The 21,792-nt window shown below is 42.7% G+C and overlaps 1 protein-coding gene and 1 long non-coding RNA gene across 2 annotated transcripts in view; both read right to left on the bottom strand.

Annotated features, from left to right (window-relative positions):
• LOC140493446 (mucin-6-like) overlaps nucleotides 1–7,470 on the bottom strand; it is a 266,402-nt gene extending 258,932 nt beyond the window's left edge. The window contains exons 1-3 of the mRNA XM_072591885.1: nucleotides 7,405–7,470; nucleotides 7,160–7,216; nucleotides 5,366–5,606 (exon numbers count right to left, since the gene is read on the bottom strand). Coding sequence (XP_072447986.1) covers nucleotides 5,366–5,544 — 179 coding nt within the window. The 5' untranslated portion in view covers nucleotides 5,545–5,606; nucleotides 7,160–7,216; nucleotides 7,405–7,470. The remainder of the gene's footprint in view (nucleotides 1–5,365; nucleotides 5,607–7,159; nucleotides 7,217–7,404) is intronic.
• Nucleotides 7,471–7,521: 51 nt separating this feature from the next.
• LOC140493447 (uncharacterized) lies at nucleotides 7,522–15,027 on the bottom strand. The gene is made up of 2 exons (XR_011963678.1): nucleotides 14,725–15,027; nucleotides 7,522–10,080 (listed from the first exon to the last, which is right to left on the bottom strand). It is a non-coding gene; the product is annotated as an uncharacterized lncRNA (long non-coding RNA).
• Nucleotides 15,028–21,792: the final 6,765 nt, after the last annotated feature.

The following is a 21,792-nucleotide window of genomic DNA, read 5'->3' as shown; positions in this document are numbered from 1 at the left end:
TGCCTTATTAACGACTGTATCAGTTTGGGTGGTAACTTTGAGGGATCTATGGATGCCTATATTGCACGATTGGAGTTGTCATCATTATCTGACTTTGAGGTAGTGTTGTGTCCTTTTATATTTCCAGAAGGCCTTTGATATTTCCAGAAGATCTTTGATAAGGTGCTGCACAGGAGGCTGCTAAATAAGATAAGAGCCCAGGTGCTAGGGGCAAAGTACTTGCATAGAGAGAGGATTGTCTCAGTGGCAGAATGTAGACAGTAGAGATAAAGGAGTTTTAGTGGGGTTCTGCAGTGTCTATGCTTGGACCACAATTATTCTAACGATCTAGACAAAGGAACTGAAGGCATTGTTGCGAAGTTTGTAGATGACACAAAGATAGGTGGAAGGGAGGTAGGAAGTTGGGAGGGGAGGCTGCAAAAGTACTTGGACATGCTAGAAGAGTGGGAAAAAAAGGCCAGATGGAATACAATGTAGGAAAGTGAATTTGTGCAATTTGGTAGGACGAGTAGAGACGCGGGCAATTTTCTAAATGGGGGAAGGCTTTGGAAATCTGAAACACAAAGGCACTTGTGAATCCTAGTTCAGGATTCTCTTAAAGGCACATACAGTTCAGTTGGCAGTTTGTAGGTGCAAATACAAAGTTAGCATTCATTTCAAGAGGGCTAGAATACAAAAGTAGAGATGAACTGCTGAGGCTGTAAAAAGCTGTGTCTAGATTAGAGTGATGCTGGAAAAGCACAGCAGGTCAGGCAGCATCCGAGGAGCAGGAAAATTGACGTTTCGAGCAAAAGCCCTTCATCAGGAATAGAGGCAGGGTGCCTGCAGAGTGGAGAGATAAATGAGAGGGGGGTGGGGAGAAAGTAGCATACTGTACAAAGGTGAATGGGGATGGGGATAGAGGTGATAGGTCAGAGAGGAGGGTGGAGTGGATGGGTGGAAAGGAAGATAGGCAGGTAGGACAGGTCATGAGGGTGGTGCTGAGCTGGAAGGTTGGAGCTGGGGTGAGGTAGGGGAAGGAGAAATGAGGAAACTGGTGAAATCTACACTAATGTCATGGGGTTGAAGTGTTCCGAGGCGGAAGATGAGGCGTTCTTCTTCCAGGCGTCGGGTGGTGAGGGAGCAGCAGTGGAGGAAGACCAGAATCTGCATGTCCTCGACAGAGTGGGAGGGGGAATTGAAATGTTGGGTCACAGGGCGGTGGGGTTGATTGGTGCGGGTGTCCCGGAGATGTTCCCTAACGCGCTCTGCAAGGAGGAGTCCAGTCTCCCCAAAGTAGAGGAGACCACATCGGGAGCAACGGATACAATAAATGATATTGGTGGATGTGCAGGTAAAACTTTGATGGATGTGGAAGGCTCCTTCGGGGCCTTGGATGGAGATGAGGGAGGAGGTGTTGGCGCAGGTTTTGCATTTCCTGCGGTGGCAGGGGAGGGTGCCAGGAAGGGAGGGTGGGTTGTTGGGGGGCGTGGACCTGATCAGGTAGTCACTGAGGGAACGGTCTTTATGGAAAGTGGAAATGGGTGGGGAGGGAAATATCTCCCTGGTCGTGGGGTCCGTTTGGAGGTGGTGGAAATGTCATCAGATGATGTGGTTTATGCGAAGATTGGTAGGGTGGAAGGTGAGCACCAGGGGGGTTCTGCCCATGTTACGGTTGGAGGGATGGGGTTTGAGGGCAGAGGGGTGGGATGTGGACGAGATGTGTTGGAGGGCACCTTTAACCACGTGTAATGTATCTTTTACCTCCAATACTCCTGCCATTGCTGCTCCACCATCTTCCCTGCTAAGCTCCCCTTTCAATCAACTCTGGTCAGCTCCTCCTTAATTTCTTTGTATTTACCTTTACTCATTTATAATATAGATACATCTGATCCCAGCTCTCCCTCGCAAACTGCAAGGTGAATTCTATCACATTGTGATCTTTGCCCCAAGGGGGTAAGTCCGCTTCATTACACATCACCAAATCCAGAATAGCCTGTTCCCTAGTAGATTCTACCACAAGCTGCTCCAAAAAGGTCTTGTAGACATTCTGTAAATTCCTTTTTTGTTGTATCCAGAAAACCAGAAGTTCCTCTATATCAGCCTGATTGAAGAGCAAAGACAGTTTCCACCAAAGTGTACCATGGAACACTGCAAGACATGTGGGACAGGACCCTGGTGTGCAATGCTAGGTCTATTTTTGTTTGTGATATTCATAAATAATATAGATGAGAATGTGGGGTGAAAATAAATTAGTTTGGAGAGGAGATAAGAAGGAGTAAGTGTCAGGTTATAGGAGGATGAAAACAGGTTGACCATATGGCCAGATCAGTGACGGATGGAACTTAATCCTGATAAAATGTCTGGTGACGCACTTTGGAAGAAGGAATAAGATAAAGTAGTACTTAAAGAAATGCAAGATACAAGAAAACTCAGAGGAGCAGAGGGATGGCCACCAGTGTTTTCAAAGTTGCAGGACATACTGATAGAGCGAAGAATTCATGCTTGCTTTTATCAGTTGCGGCATAGATTATAAGAGCAGGGAGGTCATGATGGAACTGTACAGAACTTTGATTAGCTGGAGTATTGTGTGCAGTTCTGGTAACCACACTGCCTCTTCCATTGCTGCTGCTTTGCAGCTCAAGTGCTGGGTCCTCAATCTGCTGCTACCTCCTCTCTTGTTGTGGTGTTGAAAGTGAAATTCTCGCTGCCAGTTAAAAGTGGTCTGAATGTTAAGTGCAGTCACTCATGCCTATCCCTGAAATTCAGCCCATATTTGAACTAAGGCTGTAATGAAACTGTGTGCCCTCAGCAAAATCCAAAATGAGCATCAGTGAGCAGGTTTTATGCCAAGCAAGACTGCTCATTCGCATTATTGTTGACACCTTCCATCACTTCACAGATGATGGAAAGTAGATTTTTGGGGCAGTAATTGGCCGGGCTGAAGGTCCTGCACTTGCGTGCAAGACATAGCCAGGCATTTTTACACATTGTCAGGTGCCAGTGTCACTGCTGTATTGAAACAATTTAGCCGGGGCATGGCAAGTTCTGGAGCACAGGTCTTAGGATTATTGCTGGATTTTGTCAGGGCTCATAAGCCTTGCAGTGTTTGGTGCCTCTAAGTGTTACTTGATATCACATGTAATGAATTAGCTGAACACTGGTTTCTATGATAGTTCTGAAGAAGGGTCACTGGAACCAAAACATGAACTCTGATTTCTTTCCACAGATGCTGCCAGACCTGCTGAGTTTTCCAGTAATTTCTGTTTTCTCACTTGCAACCACTGCAGTCCTTTGGTTCTTTTGCTAACTAGCATCTAGAGGAGACTGAAATGGATAATCCATGTGGCATTTCTGGGTTAAGATAGATGCAAATACTTCAGCCTCAGAGTTTCACCAATGTGTTTGGCTCTCTCACTGTTGAGGATGTGAATGTTTGTGGAGCTTCCTCCTCCTCTAATGAGCTATTTATTTGTTTGCCACAGTTCATGATTGGATGTGAAAAGAAAGGAGTGCCTACATCTGAGCCATTAGTTGTGAGATTGCTTAACACTATCACTTGCCGCTTTTGCTGTTTGCTACAAAAGTAGTCACCAGGTTAACATTATTTTTAGATACGCCTCATGCTACTCCTGGCATACTTTCCTGCACTTTTCTTAGAATCAGGGTTGATTGCCTGGCTTGTTGGCAATGGTAAAGATGGGGAGATATTGAGTTTTGAAGTTTGCAGATTGTGTTGGAGTACAATTCAGCTGTTGCTGAATGCCCACAGTACCTCATGGATGCTCAGTCTTGAGTGGCTTGATCTGTTAGAAGTTTGCCCCATTTAGTTAGAAGACAGAACTGCACAGTATTCAACAGCAGCCATCTACATTTAACTTGATGCCATTCGACTTCATGGGTCCAGAGTCAATATGGAGTACTCCCAGGATGACACTCTCCCACTTTCACACCTCTGTGTTTTTTCTGTCACTGAGAGAAGACATACCTGGGAACAGTGATTGTGCTTTATGGGATATTATGTGTAAGGTATGATTCTGCTAGTATGACTATGCCAGGCTGATTTGTGATTAGTTTGCAAGACAGCTCTCACTTTGTCTGTAAGGAAGACTTTGCAGGGTCAGCAAGGCTGTGTTTGCCATTGTAGTTTCTGGTGCTTTACACCTGAGGCACAAAAATTCAACGGGGTAAAAATAACAACTGCAGATGCTGGAAACCAAATTCTGGATTAGTGGTGCTGGAAGAGCACAGCAGTTCAGGCAGCATCCAACGAGCAGTGAAATCGACATTTCGGGCAAGAGCCCTATGACCAAGATCCATCAGCACAAGATGCTCTCCCTTGAAATAATAAGTTTCACCACTCTTAAACAGTGCACCAAATCTCTTTCTAATATTAGTGATTCAGCTAAACAAATCCTATTCTCCATGCAGAATCAAACCCCTTTTACCTCTCGTCACACACAATTTAAGCGAGTATCTGGGCATGCTCCTGTTACCACATTATCCCAACTTTGCATTGGCTTTTAAGCTAAATTGAGCCTTATATGTATTCAGTGTCTAAATTCCAATCACTCTAATTATTGACCTGGACTTGTATTTGTAAATTGCATATTAACTGTGTTTAATTGAAATTTGTTTGGGCTATTGTGGAGATCCTCTTGTGCCTCTCTGAACAGTGTGTGAAACTATACTTGTGGAATTAAGAGGTAAATGCTGTTCATGGTCAGCTCTATAAATAAATGTTTAATGTATGTAAAGATTGGTTTTAATTTTCTACTCCATTGCCTCGCTTTCTGAAATAAAACTTGAACCACCATGTACATTGAGCACAAATCTCCACATTTGAAATCTAAAGCTCTGCACATCCAAAATATCACAGATTCATTGTTACATATCGTGACATCATAGTATCATTTTATTGCCATTTCCTAAATTTCAAATTATGTAGTCCCAATTTACAGACATCTGATTTATGAATGCAATCTCGTACCGGGGTGTATTAGTATAAATTTTAAAGATCCATTATGCAAACATTTCCTTGTACTTACAAAACGGGCTATTTTATATTGTCTTGTAGTGCATTCTGACTCTCACACAAATTGACTTGTGACTCAAGAAGAGAAGCCATTTGCAACCCTGGGACTGCCTGGACTAAACTTTTGATGTACTAATTTTCCTCTGGTATTAATTTTGGGAGTTACCTCAGCAACAGCTGGAGGATTAATTTGTCAACCTGTTAAAAATGTTTAGCAGCCCTATTTACAATCCACTCTTGTTTAGTGGCTTAGTTGTGGGTACTTCGTAGTTTATGATGCAAAACCAGTACTTGTCATCATTTTTGAATCGCTTGGGATAAAGACTTGTAAGTTTTGTGAAAGAAACTTACTGCTGACCGTTGACTCCAATTCTTCCGAATTCCACTTTGACTGTTGTGCTATATATTTGAATAAGGAGTCTTTCGATATCCCCAGTATTTCTCCTGCGAAATTGAATGCTGAAATCTGGGAAATAATCTGCGCATTCACTGACAAAAACATAGTTGCAAGTTTTGAAAAAATTGTACATCAAATTATCAAAAGTTTTGAAATGTCCTCTTCCCCACGTGGTACAGACGGCTCTTTTTGGAGCTGTAAAAGCAACATGTCATGAACTTTTTATCAATTAACGTTTACACATTTGAAAAAAAACTGAATGACCATCCAATCTGGTCTCTCCATTTCCTCATAACATAATAGTCACCAGAACTCAGCCCTGGGGGAAAGTGAGCCCCAGCAATATTTAAAAGTCACTTTCTTTATAGCTGACACTTGGGTCCTGTAAAAGAGGCTAAATGCCTCAGCAGAGTCCCTTCCACATCGAGGGTGGTGTGCTAGTTGTGCAGCAAATGCTGTCAGCACAATTACGCAGATTGCCATGACTTGGAATTTACGACTGAGTCAGGATATGTTCATACACATTTGGTTAGTCTATACTTCCTTCACTCTGCCATATAATGTACAAGCAGGATGCCTGAAGAGTCTAGTAATGCCAATATTTGTAAGAACAGATTCTGAATGAAAGGAACATATAGTCCTAATAAATCAGGAATGGTGTTGAATTAGCTGGGAGGAGCCCTATCACTGGTTGAAGAGAGCTTTGGAAAAAGCCAAAAACAGATTGAAAGTCTCAAGCAGGAAGCCAGCCATTGAGGGAGCTATAGAGATCAGTGGATATGCCATCAAAGTAAAACAGCAGAAAGACCACCAGTGAGATATTAAGTGACTTGGTTGGTGGCACTCCAGAAAACTGTTTAAGATTCAAACTTGCATTATCAAGCTTTCAAGCCACTCTTGGTACTTTTCCCTTCGAACTTTAAGCAAAAGTCACCTAATGATCAGAAATATTAAACACAGAAACCCTTCAAAGAAGTTCCTTGAGGAAGCTGTGTGGTTTAGCACTGTCATCATTTATGTAAAGCTGTTTGAATATCAACTGTTTACTCTCTTTCCTCAAGGTTTCACTTAGTCTACATTTTCCTTCGTCTTCCAAAGGATATCTAGATCTTTCATCAAATAAAGCAAATAGTTTCCAGGATTAGCTCAATGCTGCTATCAACAAGGTACTAGGATAGCAAACTAGAAGTGCAATTCATGTAAGTTACACATGACTTTGGGGTGGCATGGTTTTTGTGATTAACATTGCTGACATCCAGGCATCAGGTTCAATCCCAGCCTTGGACACTGTACAGAGTGTGGTTGTTCTCCCACTGTCTGCATGGGGTTCCTCCCATTATTCAAAGATTTAAGGTAGGTGGATTGTCTATGATAATTTGGCCCTTAGTGTGCAGGCTAGGTCGGCTTATGTGGGATTACAGGAATAGAATGGGATGCTCTTTGGAGGATGGGTGCAGACTTGATGGGCCGAATGCCCTCTACCTACACTGCCGGGATTTTATGATAACTGAAGCAGCTGACACACTAGTATGGAAGTTGACTCGTTCTTTTGTTGTATTTCAGATCACCAACAACTACAGTACTTTTTATTATGGAACTCAAACTGGGGTGGGGGAACTCAAAGCTATGTCCACCACACTCCAACACTACATCTTAGCATGTGACCCTGCCACCGAAACATAATTTGATCATTACCTGCTATTATTTTCAAGCTTACAACTTTGGGAGATACATATAGAAGTACTCACAGTAAAATACATATGGATGGAGCTCATCTTTTTCCTTGTAGCTTGTCAGCAATCCTCCTGGAAGCAAATTAATTTTACATGTTAATGGTAAAAAAAAGTCACTCTATTTTCATTTTAGTGCCAAACAAATATGCTAGGATATTGCAGTTGCTGAGTTCTGCACAGAGACCCAGAGATGATCATTCTGACATCATTTGTTTGAACCACCTTCACTTTAGCAACAGTCATATTAAGTTTCAACTTACAAAATTGGTTTAAGGAAGTCAACACAACGTGAACACATCCTCAATGATATGCAAATTGATGAACAGTGTGAGAAACAAAGCCCACTCACTTCAATAATTTCAGTCCGAGACAAGATCTGAATCAATAGTGTCATTTATTTTACACTTGCAAGTGGGTGTGATGTCCCTTTCTCAAGGCAAGGGACATACACACACTAAATTCAATTCATACATAACATTTATATGATTTGATGTCTATTGTTTTACACTGCTCCCTCCCCTGCTTACATCGTCCACTTCCCTAAGACCGGCCCCCATTACCCCTGTTTGCCTCTTGCCTTATCCGGCCTTGTCTGTGATAAAATGCTTATTTCTGGTCTCACAAGGCTGTTTGACCTTACCCTGTTATAGGTCATTGTTAGGCATATCCCTTCTTCATCATTATCTACCCCCTTCATCTGTGCCTTTCCCGAGGCCGTTCTGATCCCTATGACCCTTTTAATTGGGGTTTGTTCCTGTGTTTTTGTAAAAGTGGGAAGCACATGTTTATATCTACTGTTTGTACAGGCGTATCTAGCTTAACTTCATCCCCTCACAACATCTTATCTACTTGCCCATAATGTCTACCTTCTGACATAGAGTTTTAGCTAATACAAAAACAATTATATATTTCCTCCACATTGTTTCCATTCTTGTTGACTCAGCTCTTGGCTAAAACAATTACACACTGGTGTGAGTTCACCTCCTTTGTAAGATGGAATTGCATAATTGCAGAAGTAACATTAATCCACCATATCCCACAATTCCCCCTCTTTCTTTAATTACCATTTGTTATCTTCTGCAAATATTTTATTTCTAAGCATCGCTCCCGAAATTTGCAAGCATCATCCCGGAGATTTCATCCATCTTGGTCTCACTCATCTCCTCATTATTTAGTCGATAAAGTCCTTCAGCCTGATTCCCTTTTAGGGGCATCTGTTTCATTAAGGCTGTTTCAATCAACCTTTGGGAGAGCCCTCGTATACAGGGTATGATCATTTTTATTAATTGTTACCCACCAAAAGAGAGCTGGCACAAAGCCTGCTGCAATCTGGTTACGAGCCTTAAATTCATCCGGTACTCCCCTAGGGACTCCTACCGAATCAAGATAAATCCTGTCATCGAAAGAAGTGTCTAACAGTAATCTCTTACCCCTTCCCTTTTTCCCTCCTTTGTTTTCCTTCTCAAATGCCAGGGTAAATGGAATTGCCAATTGTACAATTGCACATATCCCTCTCCAATCCGGAGGTAGGGTGGGTCTCAATATTTTGCCTCCACAGTACCACCACAGATCCGCTCGGGGAACCTTTAATGCTGAGTAGTTCCCTCCCTTCTCCGTTTCGGTGACATTCTTAATCTCTGTACATAGTTTCAGCTCCCCCAAATCTTTCGACCAACTTGTACCTCGTCTACACACACGATGTGTGATTTCCAACTGCGGCAGAAAACAGGGGGGGATCTTTTGCATCTTTCTTCTCCAAGGGAGGGAACATCAGTGATAGGGAGGTACAATTCCTATCATTCCACGCAGTCTCATCCTGATACAGGGCTATCATACATTTCATGCCCTTCCTGTCTCGCTTCCACCCGAGCGGAAAGGGAACCACCTGGGCCACTGGTCGACCGGAGGCACATGCATAGCAATTGCTTTTGTTCAGACTTTTTACAGTATACTTTACCCATTCAACCCAGGCATTTGCATCCCCGTACCCAGTTTCTATTTCAATGGTCTGTTTCAAGTCCTTTACCTCTATAAATTTTACTACTTTAGGATCATCGGGAGGGGTGAAAGATTGTATCTTATTACCCAGTAGTTCTACCCGTTTTCCCTGTCCTACGCTAATTCGGAAACAACAGCCCAAGAAATCCTTCCCATTTGCTTTCATTTCTATCCCAAATGTTTCATTTAATTGTATCTCATAGGTGGCCCCACCCAGGATTGTTTCGTGCCATGTGGTTTTCCTTATTGTTAGGTATATTGGGTTACACTTTTTATCAGGGCAATCGCGAGCTGGTCGGAAGGGGGCCCGGTGTACTGTGACAAGACTGTTATACCAAGTACCGTCCCCAAGGCCATCCCCATAGGACTTAAGATGTATCTCAGAGCTGCGATACTGTCTCTGATTATCTACATCCCCACAATTTACTAAGCTACATACATCAGCGTCTATTACTTGTGGGTTATCAGATTCAGGAACCGTTAATAATACATATGAAAATGATATTTGATGAAATGCCAATACTAAGAGAGCTAGCATCATAACTCTAAGCATTCCCAGTATTCTAAACATCATGCTGAAGCACAAAAAGACTTAATATACAATCTTACAGAAATAATCCCGCGCTCGCGTCGCCACTGTATAATCAGTTACTCAAAGTCTCTTCAGCCTGAGTTTCAGCAAATCTTGCGTTGATTCGGCTGTCCAGACTTCTTTCTCCACGGGAGGGTCCACTGGCCCTTTGATCCGAGTGTAGTGAGTCCAGCCTTTCTCTGCTGTCCTTATCACTGTTTCAGGGGTCAAAAGAGCCTGGTACGGCCCTTCCCAGTCCGGCTGCAATTTAGTCTCTGTCCATGATTTTACTAAGATTCAATCTCCCGGCCGGATGGAATGAACGGTGAATTCAAGGGGTGGAGTCTGTGCCAATAAACCCTGTTTCCTTAGGAAAGACAAAGAGGAGGACAAACCCAGTATGTACTTCTTTAAAAACAAATCTTTAGTTTCGGGAATTGGCAATTCTCCATTCGTTCCCAAGTAAGGTAATCCAAATAAGATTTCATAGGGGGATAGTCCCAAATCTTTCCTTGGGGCTGTTCGTACTCGCAAGAGAGCTATAGGTAAACATTTGATCCAAGGGAGTCTGGTTCCTATTATCAATTTAGAGAGCTATCGTTTGAGTGTTTGGTTCATTCTCTCAACCCTTCCCGATAATGGTGGGTGCCACGGAGTATGGAACTCCCAGGAAATTCCCAACCCTTTCATTACCCCCCCGTAACACTTTAGAGGTAAAGTCAGTTCCTTGGTCGGAATCAATATGGTTCACGAGCCCATATAGGGGAATTATGTGCTCCAATATTGTTTTAGACACTCCACTCGCAGTGGCGGTAGCTAGGGGGTATGCCTCAACCCAACCAGATAAATGATCTACTATGACCAGCATATATTTTAGTCTGCCTACCCTGGGGAGTTCAGTATAATCTACTTGTATACTCTGGAAAGGTCTCAATCCTGGGTCTCTTCCTCCGGGGTCTGTTTTCTCAAGACTTTCTTATTTACCTTTTTGCATATGATACATCCCTCACATATTTGTTTAGCAATTGTATATATTCCTTTACATCCATATTCCCTAAGAACTAAATCACACATTGCTTGTACTCCCCAATGGCTGCCTTGGTGTAGGACGGCCATAATCTCTCGCATCATCATTTTGTTTAACATTTCCCTTCCATCAGGTAACCTCCAAGGCCCGTCTGCTGTTTTTACAGCCCCTAAATCTCTCAATTCTTTTTCTCCACTTTCAGTAAATATAGGAGCTTCCCGAGGACCTGGGACAGTAGGTATTAGGGAATGAATCGCCACTTCTTGTGGATTCAGGGCTGCTTCCTTAGCCACCTCATCGGCTAATCTATTTCCCCTAACCTTTGGTTCATTTACTTTCTGATGACCATTTACATGCACTACTGCTATTTCTCGGGGAAGTAATAGGGACTCCAAGACCCGTTTAATCAATTCTTCATGTACTAATCCCTTCCCCCACCTCTGGGTTAATACTCCCAAAACCACTCCCTTATCCACGGTAGCAAAGAGGGAAGGTAAGGCTAACACGGGGGCATGGATCAGATCTCTTTTGCCTCATCATCCCAACTTAGACATTTTGGTTCCCCCTCTAATAGTTTGAGATATAATTTCTTAGTCTTCAGTGCATAGGAATCAATCCACAATCTGCAATAACCCGTTAGACCCAAACATTTGCGTAACTCCCTTTTAGTGCTGGGCAGCGGCATTCCCACTATTCCCTCTATCCGTTCCAGGCTTATCTTTCGCTTTCCCTCACTAACTAAATGTCCCAAGTATTTCACTTCTTGCTCCACATATTGTGGTTTGTTTTTAGATACCCGCAGTCCCTGCTGACCCAGGAAATTCAATAATTTGTTAGTGGCTTCTACTACTCTTTCTCTTCTTTTTCCTGTTACTAAGAGGTCGTCTACATACTGCAACAGGGTAGTCCCCTTGGGGCTGCTAAATTTCTCCGATACTTGTTCTAACATCTGTCCAAATAAATTCGGGGATTCCGTAAACCCCTGGGGAAGCACAGTACACTGGTATTGCTGTTGCTGTCCTGTCTTAGGGTCTTCCCACTCAAAGGCAAACAAATTCCTACTTTCCTCTGCCAAGGGACAGGCCCAAAAGGCATCCTTTAAATCTATCACACTAAACCATTTGTGGTCATGAGGGATCTTACTTAATAAGGTATAGGGGTTTGGCACCACTGGGTGCCTGATCTGTACTGTTCGATTTAATGTTCTCAAATCCTGCATCAATCGATAATTTCCATCGGATTTCCGCACTGGTAGTATTGGGGTATTATAAGGAGACATACATGGCTCCAACAATCCATCTCTTATCAATCCCTCAATTACTGGCTGCAGTCCTCGTTTACCTTCTATGGAAATGGGATATTGTCGCTCACAGACAATGTCCCCTTTCCTTTTTAAATTTATTTCAAGGGGGGGGATCTGTAATTTTCCACGATTCCCTTCTCTAGCCCATACAATAGGGTCTATCTCTCTCTCCATATCCTCTGTCAACATTGCCATTTGGACAACTAATTCTTTTTCCTGAATTCCAATCTCCAGTCCTAAGAGGATAATTAAATCTCTCCCTAGTAAGTTACTTCCTATATCAGGGATATACAACAATTCCCCTTTGACCCTATCCTTAGGACCTTCTATCATCATAGGTTCAAATACTGGAACAGTAAATCCCTCCCCTTTAACCCCTGAAACAGTAATTGACCGTGTCGACATTTCTACTTTCTTTGGTTTAAAATTCAGTGATGACCGTGCTGCCCCCGTATCTACTAGGAAGACTACCTCTTCCTTATAGGGTCCCACCTTCAGGTTTATCAAGGGTTCCTGGTGGGCCCCCGAGGGCAGGAACCCCTGACACCCCTATTCTTCATCAAAATTCATAATCGGAATTGCCCTCTCTTCCCTTTTCAGAGCCGGACATTCCCGCTTAAAATGCCCTACCTTTCCGCAATAATAGCATCCTGCCTGTGGAGACCTCCAGCTCTGCCCCTGTTGCTCGAACCCTCTATCAAATACTCCCCCTTGTCCTCTCCCTCTCTCTCTCCCTTTCCCCCTTCCTCTCTGTCCTACATGCTGCCACCCACCGCTCCGGTTGCTCAATATTGGTTCCATTCTTTTCTTAACTACCTCATCAACCGTAGCTACCATCATTTTCACCTTCTGTTTCTGTCTCTCATCCTCTCTCTTTACAAACACTTTCTGTGCCTCTCTTAACAATTCATCTAATGGCTTTTCACTCCACCCTTCTATCTTCTGTATCTTTCTCTGTATATCTGGCCATGCCTTTGTCACAAAGTGTACTTTCAAAAGACCCTGAGCCACTGGGTCCTCAGGGTTCATTCCAGAATATTTCCGCATTGAGTCTCTTAATCTTTGCAAGAAAGCTGAGGGAGTCTCATCTTTCTCCTGTCTAACTTCAAAGGCTTTAGTCAAATTCTGTGACTTCGGAACTGCCTCTTTTATTCCTTTTAGAATCAGGTCTTTCAATTCCCTCATTTCTTCTGGATTTTGATTTTCCCACTGGGGGTCTCTGAGGGGAAACTTCACCTCTCCCTGTCCAGCATCCCCATCTCCAATCGGATGTTCCCTGTCCCATATTTTAATGGCTGCTCCCCATATAAGTCCCCTTTCTTCCCCAGTAAATAGTATATTCAAAATAGACATTAACTCTGCCCAGGTATACAGACTGCGCCCCAAAAATTGATCAGTTTGTTCAGACAACCCTACCAGATCCTCAACCAGGACCTTCATTTCTTTTTTTTTAAATGTCCTGACCTCCCCACTGCTGAGGGGGGCACTTACAAACCCAATCTTTGTCCCCTATTGGTACCTCCCGAAGGGGATAAGTCATTACGTTCTTCCCCTCTTTCTTTTTTTTTAATGAAATATTGCAATATTTCTAGCTCCCCATAACTTCAAACACCAATTCATCAATTCATGCTTGACTAACTTTAAAGCCTGTTCCAAATTTGTAAATATATTTATATATTTACGTTCATTTATTCAGTATTTAATATTCAAAATGTAAAATGCATACAGTTCTCAATTTTGAAATCCACTGTAATCACCCAGTTTTAGTCCCTTAATTTAAATCCAAAATTAGTTTTCTTAAGTAGTACTGACCAATCATTGCTCAATTACAATACTATAGGTCTTGAAATAATCAGAGCTGCCTTAAAATTATTTGTCTATTCAAGTTTAAAGAAAAAAACTTCTAATGCATGAACAATGGCCGAATCCAAGGTCACAGATATTAACCATAGGATCTTGTTTTTACTACAATCTAATGTTGAACTGAAACTTCAACTGTCCTCCATAAATCGCTTTCATGCAAAGATAAAAGAGATTAGTTAGAAACTGATAGTAAGGCAGTCGTGACCTGTAAGAAGAACAGGAGTTATCATTCTTTTTTTTTCATAATCTCTATAGAATCCTTAACCTTTAAAGAAATCATGTTAAGTTTCCATAATAAGAATCAGATTCAAAACAGTCCCAGAACTCAAGCTCCAGGGAATAAAACGCAAACATTCAATCACCAACAAACAAATGTGCATTCAAACCAAATCACAAAGGGTTAAACTTTCGACCAGCTGTACAGCTCTCTTCATTCTCTCTCTCTCTCTCTCTCACTCATTGACAAATAAATTCAGATATTTACAAACCCAGTCTTTGTCCGACCTGAATTTTGGCCAAAAGAGGCGGGACGAAGAATGGATTCCTTAGTCCATATGAAGCAACAATATTTAATCATCTTTTTCCCCTGTACAAGTATTATTTTGCCAATTCCACAACATCCTCCCCAAAGAACTTTCTGGAGGTATGTTGTAAGGGACCCCGCCTCCAATTCCATTGCTTTTTCCTTCTTTTGTTTTCCCAGAGGCTTTTTCCTTACCTACGACACAACCCATATTGAGTTCCTTCGTTAGTCCCTTATTAACTACTAAAACTCAATCCCGGCCACCAAGGCAATAATTAAAAGTCAGGTTTCTTACCTTGGTCTGTGCACAGAGTTGCCTGGCCCCTTTGTGCCGTATTGTCTATCGAGCTCCTATCACTGTCTGATTCAGATGTCTCTCTTGTGGGATTCGTACCAGTCACCCAAGGGAGCAGACCAAACCAGGACACGAGACCGCTCCTCAATGGGGAACGGGACGCGTCTTCCCAGTGTCCAAGGCCAGCCACTCCCCCCGGTGATGGAAGAAAATCCCGGGCGAGCCCCCAATTGTGAGAAACAAAGCCCACTCACTTCAATAATTTCAGTCCGAGACAAGATCTGAATCAATAGTGTCATTTATTTTACACTTGCAAGTGGGTGTGATGTCCAGGGTTCCTTTCTCGCACTCCACCAAGGACATGCAGGTCCTTGGACTCCTCCATCGCCAGACCATAGCAACACGATGGTTGGAGGAAGACCGCCTCATCTTCCGCCTAAGAACCCTCCAACCACAAGGGATGAACTCAGATTTCTCCAGTTTCCTCATTTCCCCCTCCCCCCACCTTGTCTCAGTCAAATTCCTGGAACTTAGCACCGCCTTCCTAACCTGCAATCTTCTTCCTGACCTCTCCACCCCCACCCCCACTCCAGCCTATCACCCTCACCTTGACCTCCTTCCACCTATCGCATTCCCAACACCCCTCCCCCAAGTCCCTCCTCCCTACCTTTTATCTTAGCCTGCTGGACACACTTTCCTCATTCCTGAAGAAGGGCTCATGCCTGAAACGTCGATTCTCCTTCTCCTTGGATGCTGCCTGGCCTGCTGCGCTTTTCCAGCAACACATTTTCAACTTAAATTGATTGTCTATCACAAAGTGCACAGCCGGGGGGGGGGGGGGGTTACAAATACGATCAGTTGCACCTGAAGCAAGTGTATGGATCTTTGATATTTTTAGTTCTTGAACACAAAGGCTACACTTTCCCCAGTGGAAGATGTCAACTTAACATGACGGCCGGAATGGAAACCGAAAACTGAAGAGCATAGAAATGTTCTGGACAGCGGGTTCTCCGAGCGTTTAATTCTCAGGCTCCCTGTCCCGTATAAACATGTCTGTAAATCAGTAACATAATAAGTATTTCTTGTCAGTACAGTAGGATATCCCCCTGTTTCACCCTGACATCAGAACTTTAACGTCCATCTCCAGCAGCAGCAGCTCGAGCCCCCGGCCCTTCCCGCGCGCTATGCCGTTCCCTCCCTCCGCGCGCGCACTAACGGCCATCCATTCTCCTGATGTTTAAACCTCGGTCGCGTGCTCCTCAAACCCCAAAGCTTTCCTTTTTTGAAGAGACGTCAAACAAAGTTTCTGCGTGAGGTAAACGACCTTACTCCACCTTACTTATCTTGTGATCCAACATTATTTAAAGTTTCTTGGTTTCATTGATTCCTCGCGTGCATGCCATACAGCAAAAACAAATTGATGTGCCAAAGGAATTTAACACTTAGATATCTAACTTTGGCGCAAAATTTATGCGCTTTCGTCTCACTTAGTACTCTCGATTTATTCACACACCCCTCCCCCAGCCCGATTTGTAAACAAATTTTATTTTCGGAATTATAAAAATCTAATTTTCTATAAGACTTAATTCTCCTTGACTCTTAACCACACTTTAGATAATCTTTACAGTGTTTATCCGGCTGAATATTCCTTTTTTTCCCGCAAGGCAGACAAACGACAGATGGTTTGTCATGGATATTGTGGATAATGAAAAACGAGAGGAAGCAAAATTCCAAGATCAAAAGCCATATTTCAAAAGTGTCTCTGAAAAAAATTATTTTGATTTCAGCAATAATGAGAAGCTGTGCTGTATAATATGATAGTTGTTCTTCACTTCAGTATTTAATCCAGCAGGTCGAGGTCCTTCTTTTAAATTTTTTTTGTTTTCTGACTTTTCAGGCACATGAAGAGAGAGAGGGTAGTGATGTTTTCAGTTCTGGGTTTCTCTGGCTGCTGTTGCACTTACAACTTTGTAACTAACTAGCACTCAATGAATCAGAGAGCTGTCATCGGGCAAAGTTTCCTTAACACAAGAACTTTATGCCACTCTGTTTCAAAGTATTTCATTCACTACTTTGAAAAGCAACATTATCTTATGCAGCTAAAAATGTGCCCTGCATGATTTTTCCAAGTTGCAAAGATCTCATGTTATTTTAGCTGGAAAGCAGCCCAATTTCCATTTCAGTTTATACATTTGCTTGGCACGGTGGTTCAGTGATTGGCACTGCTGCCTCACAGAGCCCGGGACCTGGATTCGACTCTAGCCTCAGGCGACTGTCTGTGTGGAGTTTGCACATTCTCCCCGTGTCTGTGTGGGTTTCCTCCGGGTGTTCTGGTTTCCTCCCACCGTCTGAAGATGTGCAGGTTAGGTGAATTGACCATGCTAAGTTGCTAAGTGTTCAGGGATGTGTAGGTCAAGTGCATGAGTCAGGAGTAAATATAGGGTAGGGGGAATGGGTCTGGGTGGGTTACTCTTCGGAAGGTTGCTGTGGACTTGTTGGGCTGAAGGGCCTGTTTCCACACTAGGGATTCCATGATTAGGCAGAAAAAAAGAAAAATATGTGGTCCCTTATACATAACAGCAATGGAGGGTATGCTAGGGCCTAATAAGAGTCAAAATATTTTTTAGTTTGTTCATGGAATATGGTAGTCCTGGCTGGGCTGGCATTTATTGTCAATCCCTATTTGTCTTTGAGATGGTGGTGGTGAGCTGCCTTCTTGAACTGCTGCAGTCTATTTGCTGTGGGTATACTCACAATGCTGATAGGGAAGGGTGGGACCAATTACTGTCTTGATCTAGAAGGACATGGCAGCAGATATGTGGGAACACCAGCATCTGCAAGTTCCCTGTGTAGGCAGGGATCTGGTCAGTCATGTTAAAGGAATAATTGCCGAAGTTGATAGTCTTGAGTGTCCATCCATTGATATTTCTGGAGGGTTGTTTTTTTCAGTGGAGCAGGGATGGTGGTCCTCAATGAGAGAAGTAGGGGAGTTAAGGGGATGGGAAGCAGAAGCATATGGGAATAATGAATTTAAAGTTGAATGGGGGGAATTCAGAATAGCATCAGAGAGCATATAGGAGGGGTGAATATTGACTGTGACCATGACAGATGACTTGATCATCAAGGAGATGACTTGATCAAATTTGGATTAGAGCGGCACTGTCCTTGGATATATTTTCAGTTGTTGAACTACCTTATGAGCTGTTTCTGATGTTTCTAATTTGTCCTTGATTGTAAATAAAAATGAAGAGAGTAGCTAAAGTGAATGTTGGTCCCTTTGAGCATGAAACTGTGGAGTTATTAGTGGGAAACACAAATTGCAGTGATACCAAATCAATATCAGTTTTCATGGTGGAGAGCACTGAAACCATCTAATAGTAACAAATATTGGAGAGATTATGGAGAGGGAGGAACTTTAAAAAAAAATTGGGATTTGTAAAACTACTGAGAATTAAAGACAATCAAGTCACCAGGGTGTGATAGCCTACATCCTAGGTTCTTAAAGAAAGTGGCAATAAATAGAGTGGGTGCATTGATTGTAATATTCCAAATTTCCCTGGATTCTAATAAGGTTGCAGTGGATTGGAAAAATGCTAATATAGCACCTGAAACAGAAAGTAGGAAACTACAGACAATTTAGCTTAACTGGAATTCTGGGAAATTTATTAGAGTTCCTCAAGATGTAACTAGCAAAATTGATTATGAGAATCCCGTAAGTGCAGCATATCTGGAGTCCCAGAAGACATTTGATAAGGTGCAGCACAAAGGGTTAATACACAAGGTAAGCTCAAATGGGGTGAGGGGTAATATATTAGCCTGGATAGAGAATTGGCTAACCAACAGAAAGTAGAGAATGGAAATGAATAAGTCCTTTTATGATTGACCAACTGTAACTAGTGGGGTGCCACAGGATTTTGTCCTCAGACCCCCAACTACATTCAGTTTGTATTAACTACTTGGCTGCCAGAATAGCTTGTATTATGCCTAAATTTGCAGATTACACTAAAATAGGTGGGAAAACAAATTGAAGCGTAGAACTTATAAATTTATAAGTAGGTTATGTGAATGGGCTAAACACATGGAGTTTAAGGGAAGACTCGGAAGGTAACATATTATCTAAATGAAGAGAAAGTTCAAAATGTTTCAGTACACAGAGAATGGAGTATAAAAGCATGCATTTAAGAACAAAACCCTCAGTGCTAAATTGACTGTCCTCCCCATCTCATAGTTGTTCTCTACATTCATCCTCTCCTCAACCCTCTGAATCAATAATTATTTTGCAACCCTTCCACATTCTGATCTATCTGATTCACTAGGATACTGGTCCTCTCATGGTTCAAGACTGAGTCATTGGTTAACAGAATCTATCAGGCTATGAAGGTGACAGTGAGCGATAGAGCTGGGTCAAGGGTTGTGTCTGGTCACAGTACTTCATTCAGAGACATGGCCTACTATCAGAGTTAGGCCAAGTGTGAATTGGGTATCACTTCCAGAGTAAATATCCTGGATATTCCAGAGTAAATGGCCCAATGTCTGACATTGTGTTCAGCAGTTGAGACCAATTGGGTGGCAAGGGGCTCAGTGATTAGCACTGCTGCCTCACAATACCAGGGATCTGGGTTCAATTTCAGCCTTGGGTGACTGTGTGAAGTTTGCACATTCTCCCCATGTTTGTGTGGGTTTCCTCTGGGTACTCTGGTTTTCTCCCACAGTCCAAAGATGTGCAGGTTAGGTGAATTGGCCATGCTAAATTGCACATGGTGTCAGAGGGAAATGGGTCTGGGAGGGTCACTCTTTGGAATTTTGGTGTGGACCTGTTGGGCCAAATGGCCTGTTTTCACATTGTAGGGAATCTAATCTAATCTTAACATTTGTCCTGGCATGGGCTGTCCATATAAGAACTCACTGCAAATGATTGGGAGCTACAGTCTAATTTGATTGTTTTTTTTGGGAGAAATTCAAAAATTCCTTTAGTAAAGAGTGGTCATCTCATGGCTTGGAAGAGAAGCCAATTAATTCAACTTTATCTGCGCATTCAGTTTGAACAAGTCACACAAGTAAGGAGGAACCATGCACTTTACATTCACATGTTGGGTAGTTATGAGGATAGATTGTGGCAGATGACTAAATATGCACAAAGTGATACAGAGATGCAACAGAACATTATTTGTTTCAAAATGTAGCAACCAAAGACTGGAACCAGGGAGAAGTGTATTTGATGGGAGAAGGCTTTTCATTAAGTTTTAATTCTCAGAAAATTTGGTGTGCCTTACAGCATTAAAATGAATGAACACCATTGGAAATGAATTTTAATCCCTGGGACATGATATATCAGGCAAAGGTAGAAAGAATGGGTAGAACTTGTTATGATTATCAGTAGTGTTGCAATTGTACCAGCCTCCACCACTTCCTCTGGCAGCTCATTCCATAAATGTACCACCCTCTGTGTGAAAACGTTGCCCCTTAGGTCTCTTTTATATCTTTCCCCTCTCACCCTAAACCTATGCCCTTTAGTTGTGGACTCCCCGACACCAGGGAAAAGACTTTGTCTATGTATCCTATCCATGCCCCTCATAATTTTGTAAAAGTCTATAAGGTCACCCCTCAACCTCCGATGCTCCAGGAAAAACAGTCCCAGCCTGTTCAGCCTCTCCCTATTGCTCAAATCCTCCAACCCTGCCAACATCCTTGTAAACCTTTTCTGAACCCTTTCAAGTTTCACAACATCTTTCCAATAGGAAGGAGACCAGAACTGCACGCAGTATTCCAACAGTGGCCTAACTAATGTCGTGTACAGCTGCAACATGACTTCTCAATACTCTGACCAATAAAAGAAAGCATACCAAAATGCCTTCTTCACTATCCTATCTACCTGCAACTCCACTTTCAAAGAGCTATGAACATGCACTCCAAGGTTTCTGTTCAGCAACACTCCCTAAGACTTTACCATTAAGTGTATAAGACCTACTAAGATTTGCTTTCCCAAAATGCAGCACCTCGCATTTGTCTGAAGTAAACTCCATCTGCCACTTCTCAGCCCATTGGCCCATCTGGCCCAGATCCTGTTGTAATCTGAGGTAACCTTCTTCGCTGTCCACTACACCTCCAATTTTGGTATCATCTGCAAATTTACTAACTGTATGTCTTATGCTCACATCCAAATCATTTATGTAAATGACAAAATGTAGTGGACCCAGCACCGATCCTTGTGGCACTTCGCTGGTCACAGGCCTCCAGTCTGAAAAACAATCTTCCACCACCACCCTCTGTCTTCTACCTTTGAGCCAGTTCTGTATCCAAATGGCTAGTTCTCCCTGTATTCCCTGAGGTCTAACCTTGCTGACCAGTCTCCCATGGGGAACCTTGCCGAACGCATTACTGAAGTCCATATAGATCACATCTACCACTCTGCCCTCATGAATCCTCTTTGTTACTTTCTCAAAAAACTCAATTAAGTTTGTGAGACATGATTTCCCACGCACAAAGCCATGTTGACTATCCCTAATCAGTCTTGCCTTTCCAAATACATGTACATCCTGTCCCTCAGGATTCCCTCCAACAACTTGCCCACCACCGACATCAGGCTCACTGGTCTATAGTTCCCTGGCTTTTGCTTACCACCCTTATTAAACAGCGACACCATGTTAGCCAACCTCCAGTCTCAGGCACCTCACTTGTAACTATCGATGATACAAGTATCTTAGCGAGAGGCCCAGCAATCACTTCCCTAGCTTCCCACAGAGTTCTACACCTGATCAGGTCCTCGAGACTTATCCACTTTTATGCATTTCAAGACATCCAGCACTTCCTCCTCTAATGTGGACATTTTGCAAGATGTCACCATCTATTTCCCTACATTCTATATCTTCCATATCCTTCTTCACAGTAAATACTGATGCAAAATACTCGTTTAGTATCTCTCCCATTTTCTGCAGCTCCACATAAAGGCCACCTTGCTGATCTTTAAGGGGCCCTGTTCTCTCCCTTTTGTCCTTAATTTATTTGTAAAAACCCTTTGGTTCTCTTCTCATCTCTTTTAGCATAAGCAAGCTGTCCTTTTGCAGGATG

The sequence above is a fragment of the Chiloscyllium punctatum genome, chromosome 22 (genome assembly GCF_047496795.1).
Source record: "Chiloscyllium punctatum isolate Juve2018m chromosome 22, sChiPun1.3, whole genome shotgun sequence".
In the NCBI taxonomy this organism is placed as follows: domain Eukaryota; kingdom Metazoa; phylum Chordata; class Chondrichthyes; order Orectolobiformes; family Hemiscylliidae; genus Chiloscyllium; species Chiloscyllium punctatum.
This window is presented reverse-complemented; position numbering and strand designations above follow the sequence as displayed.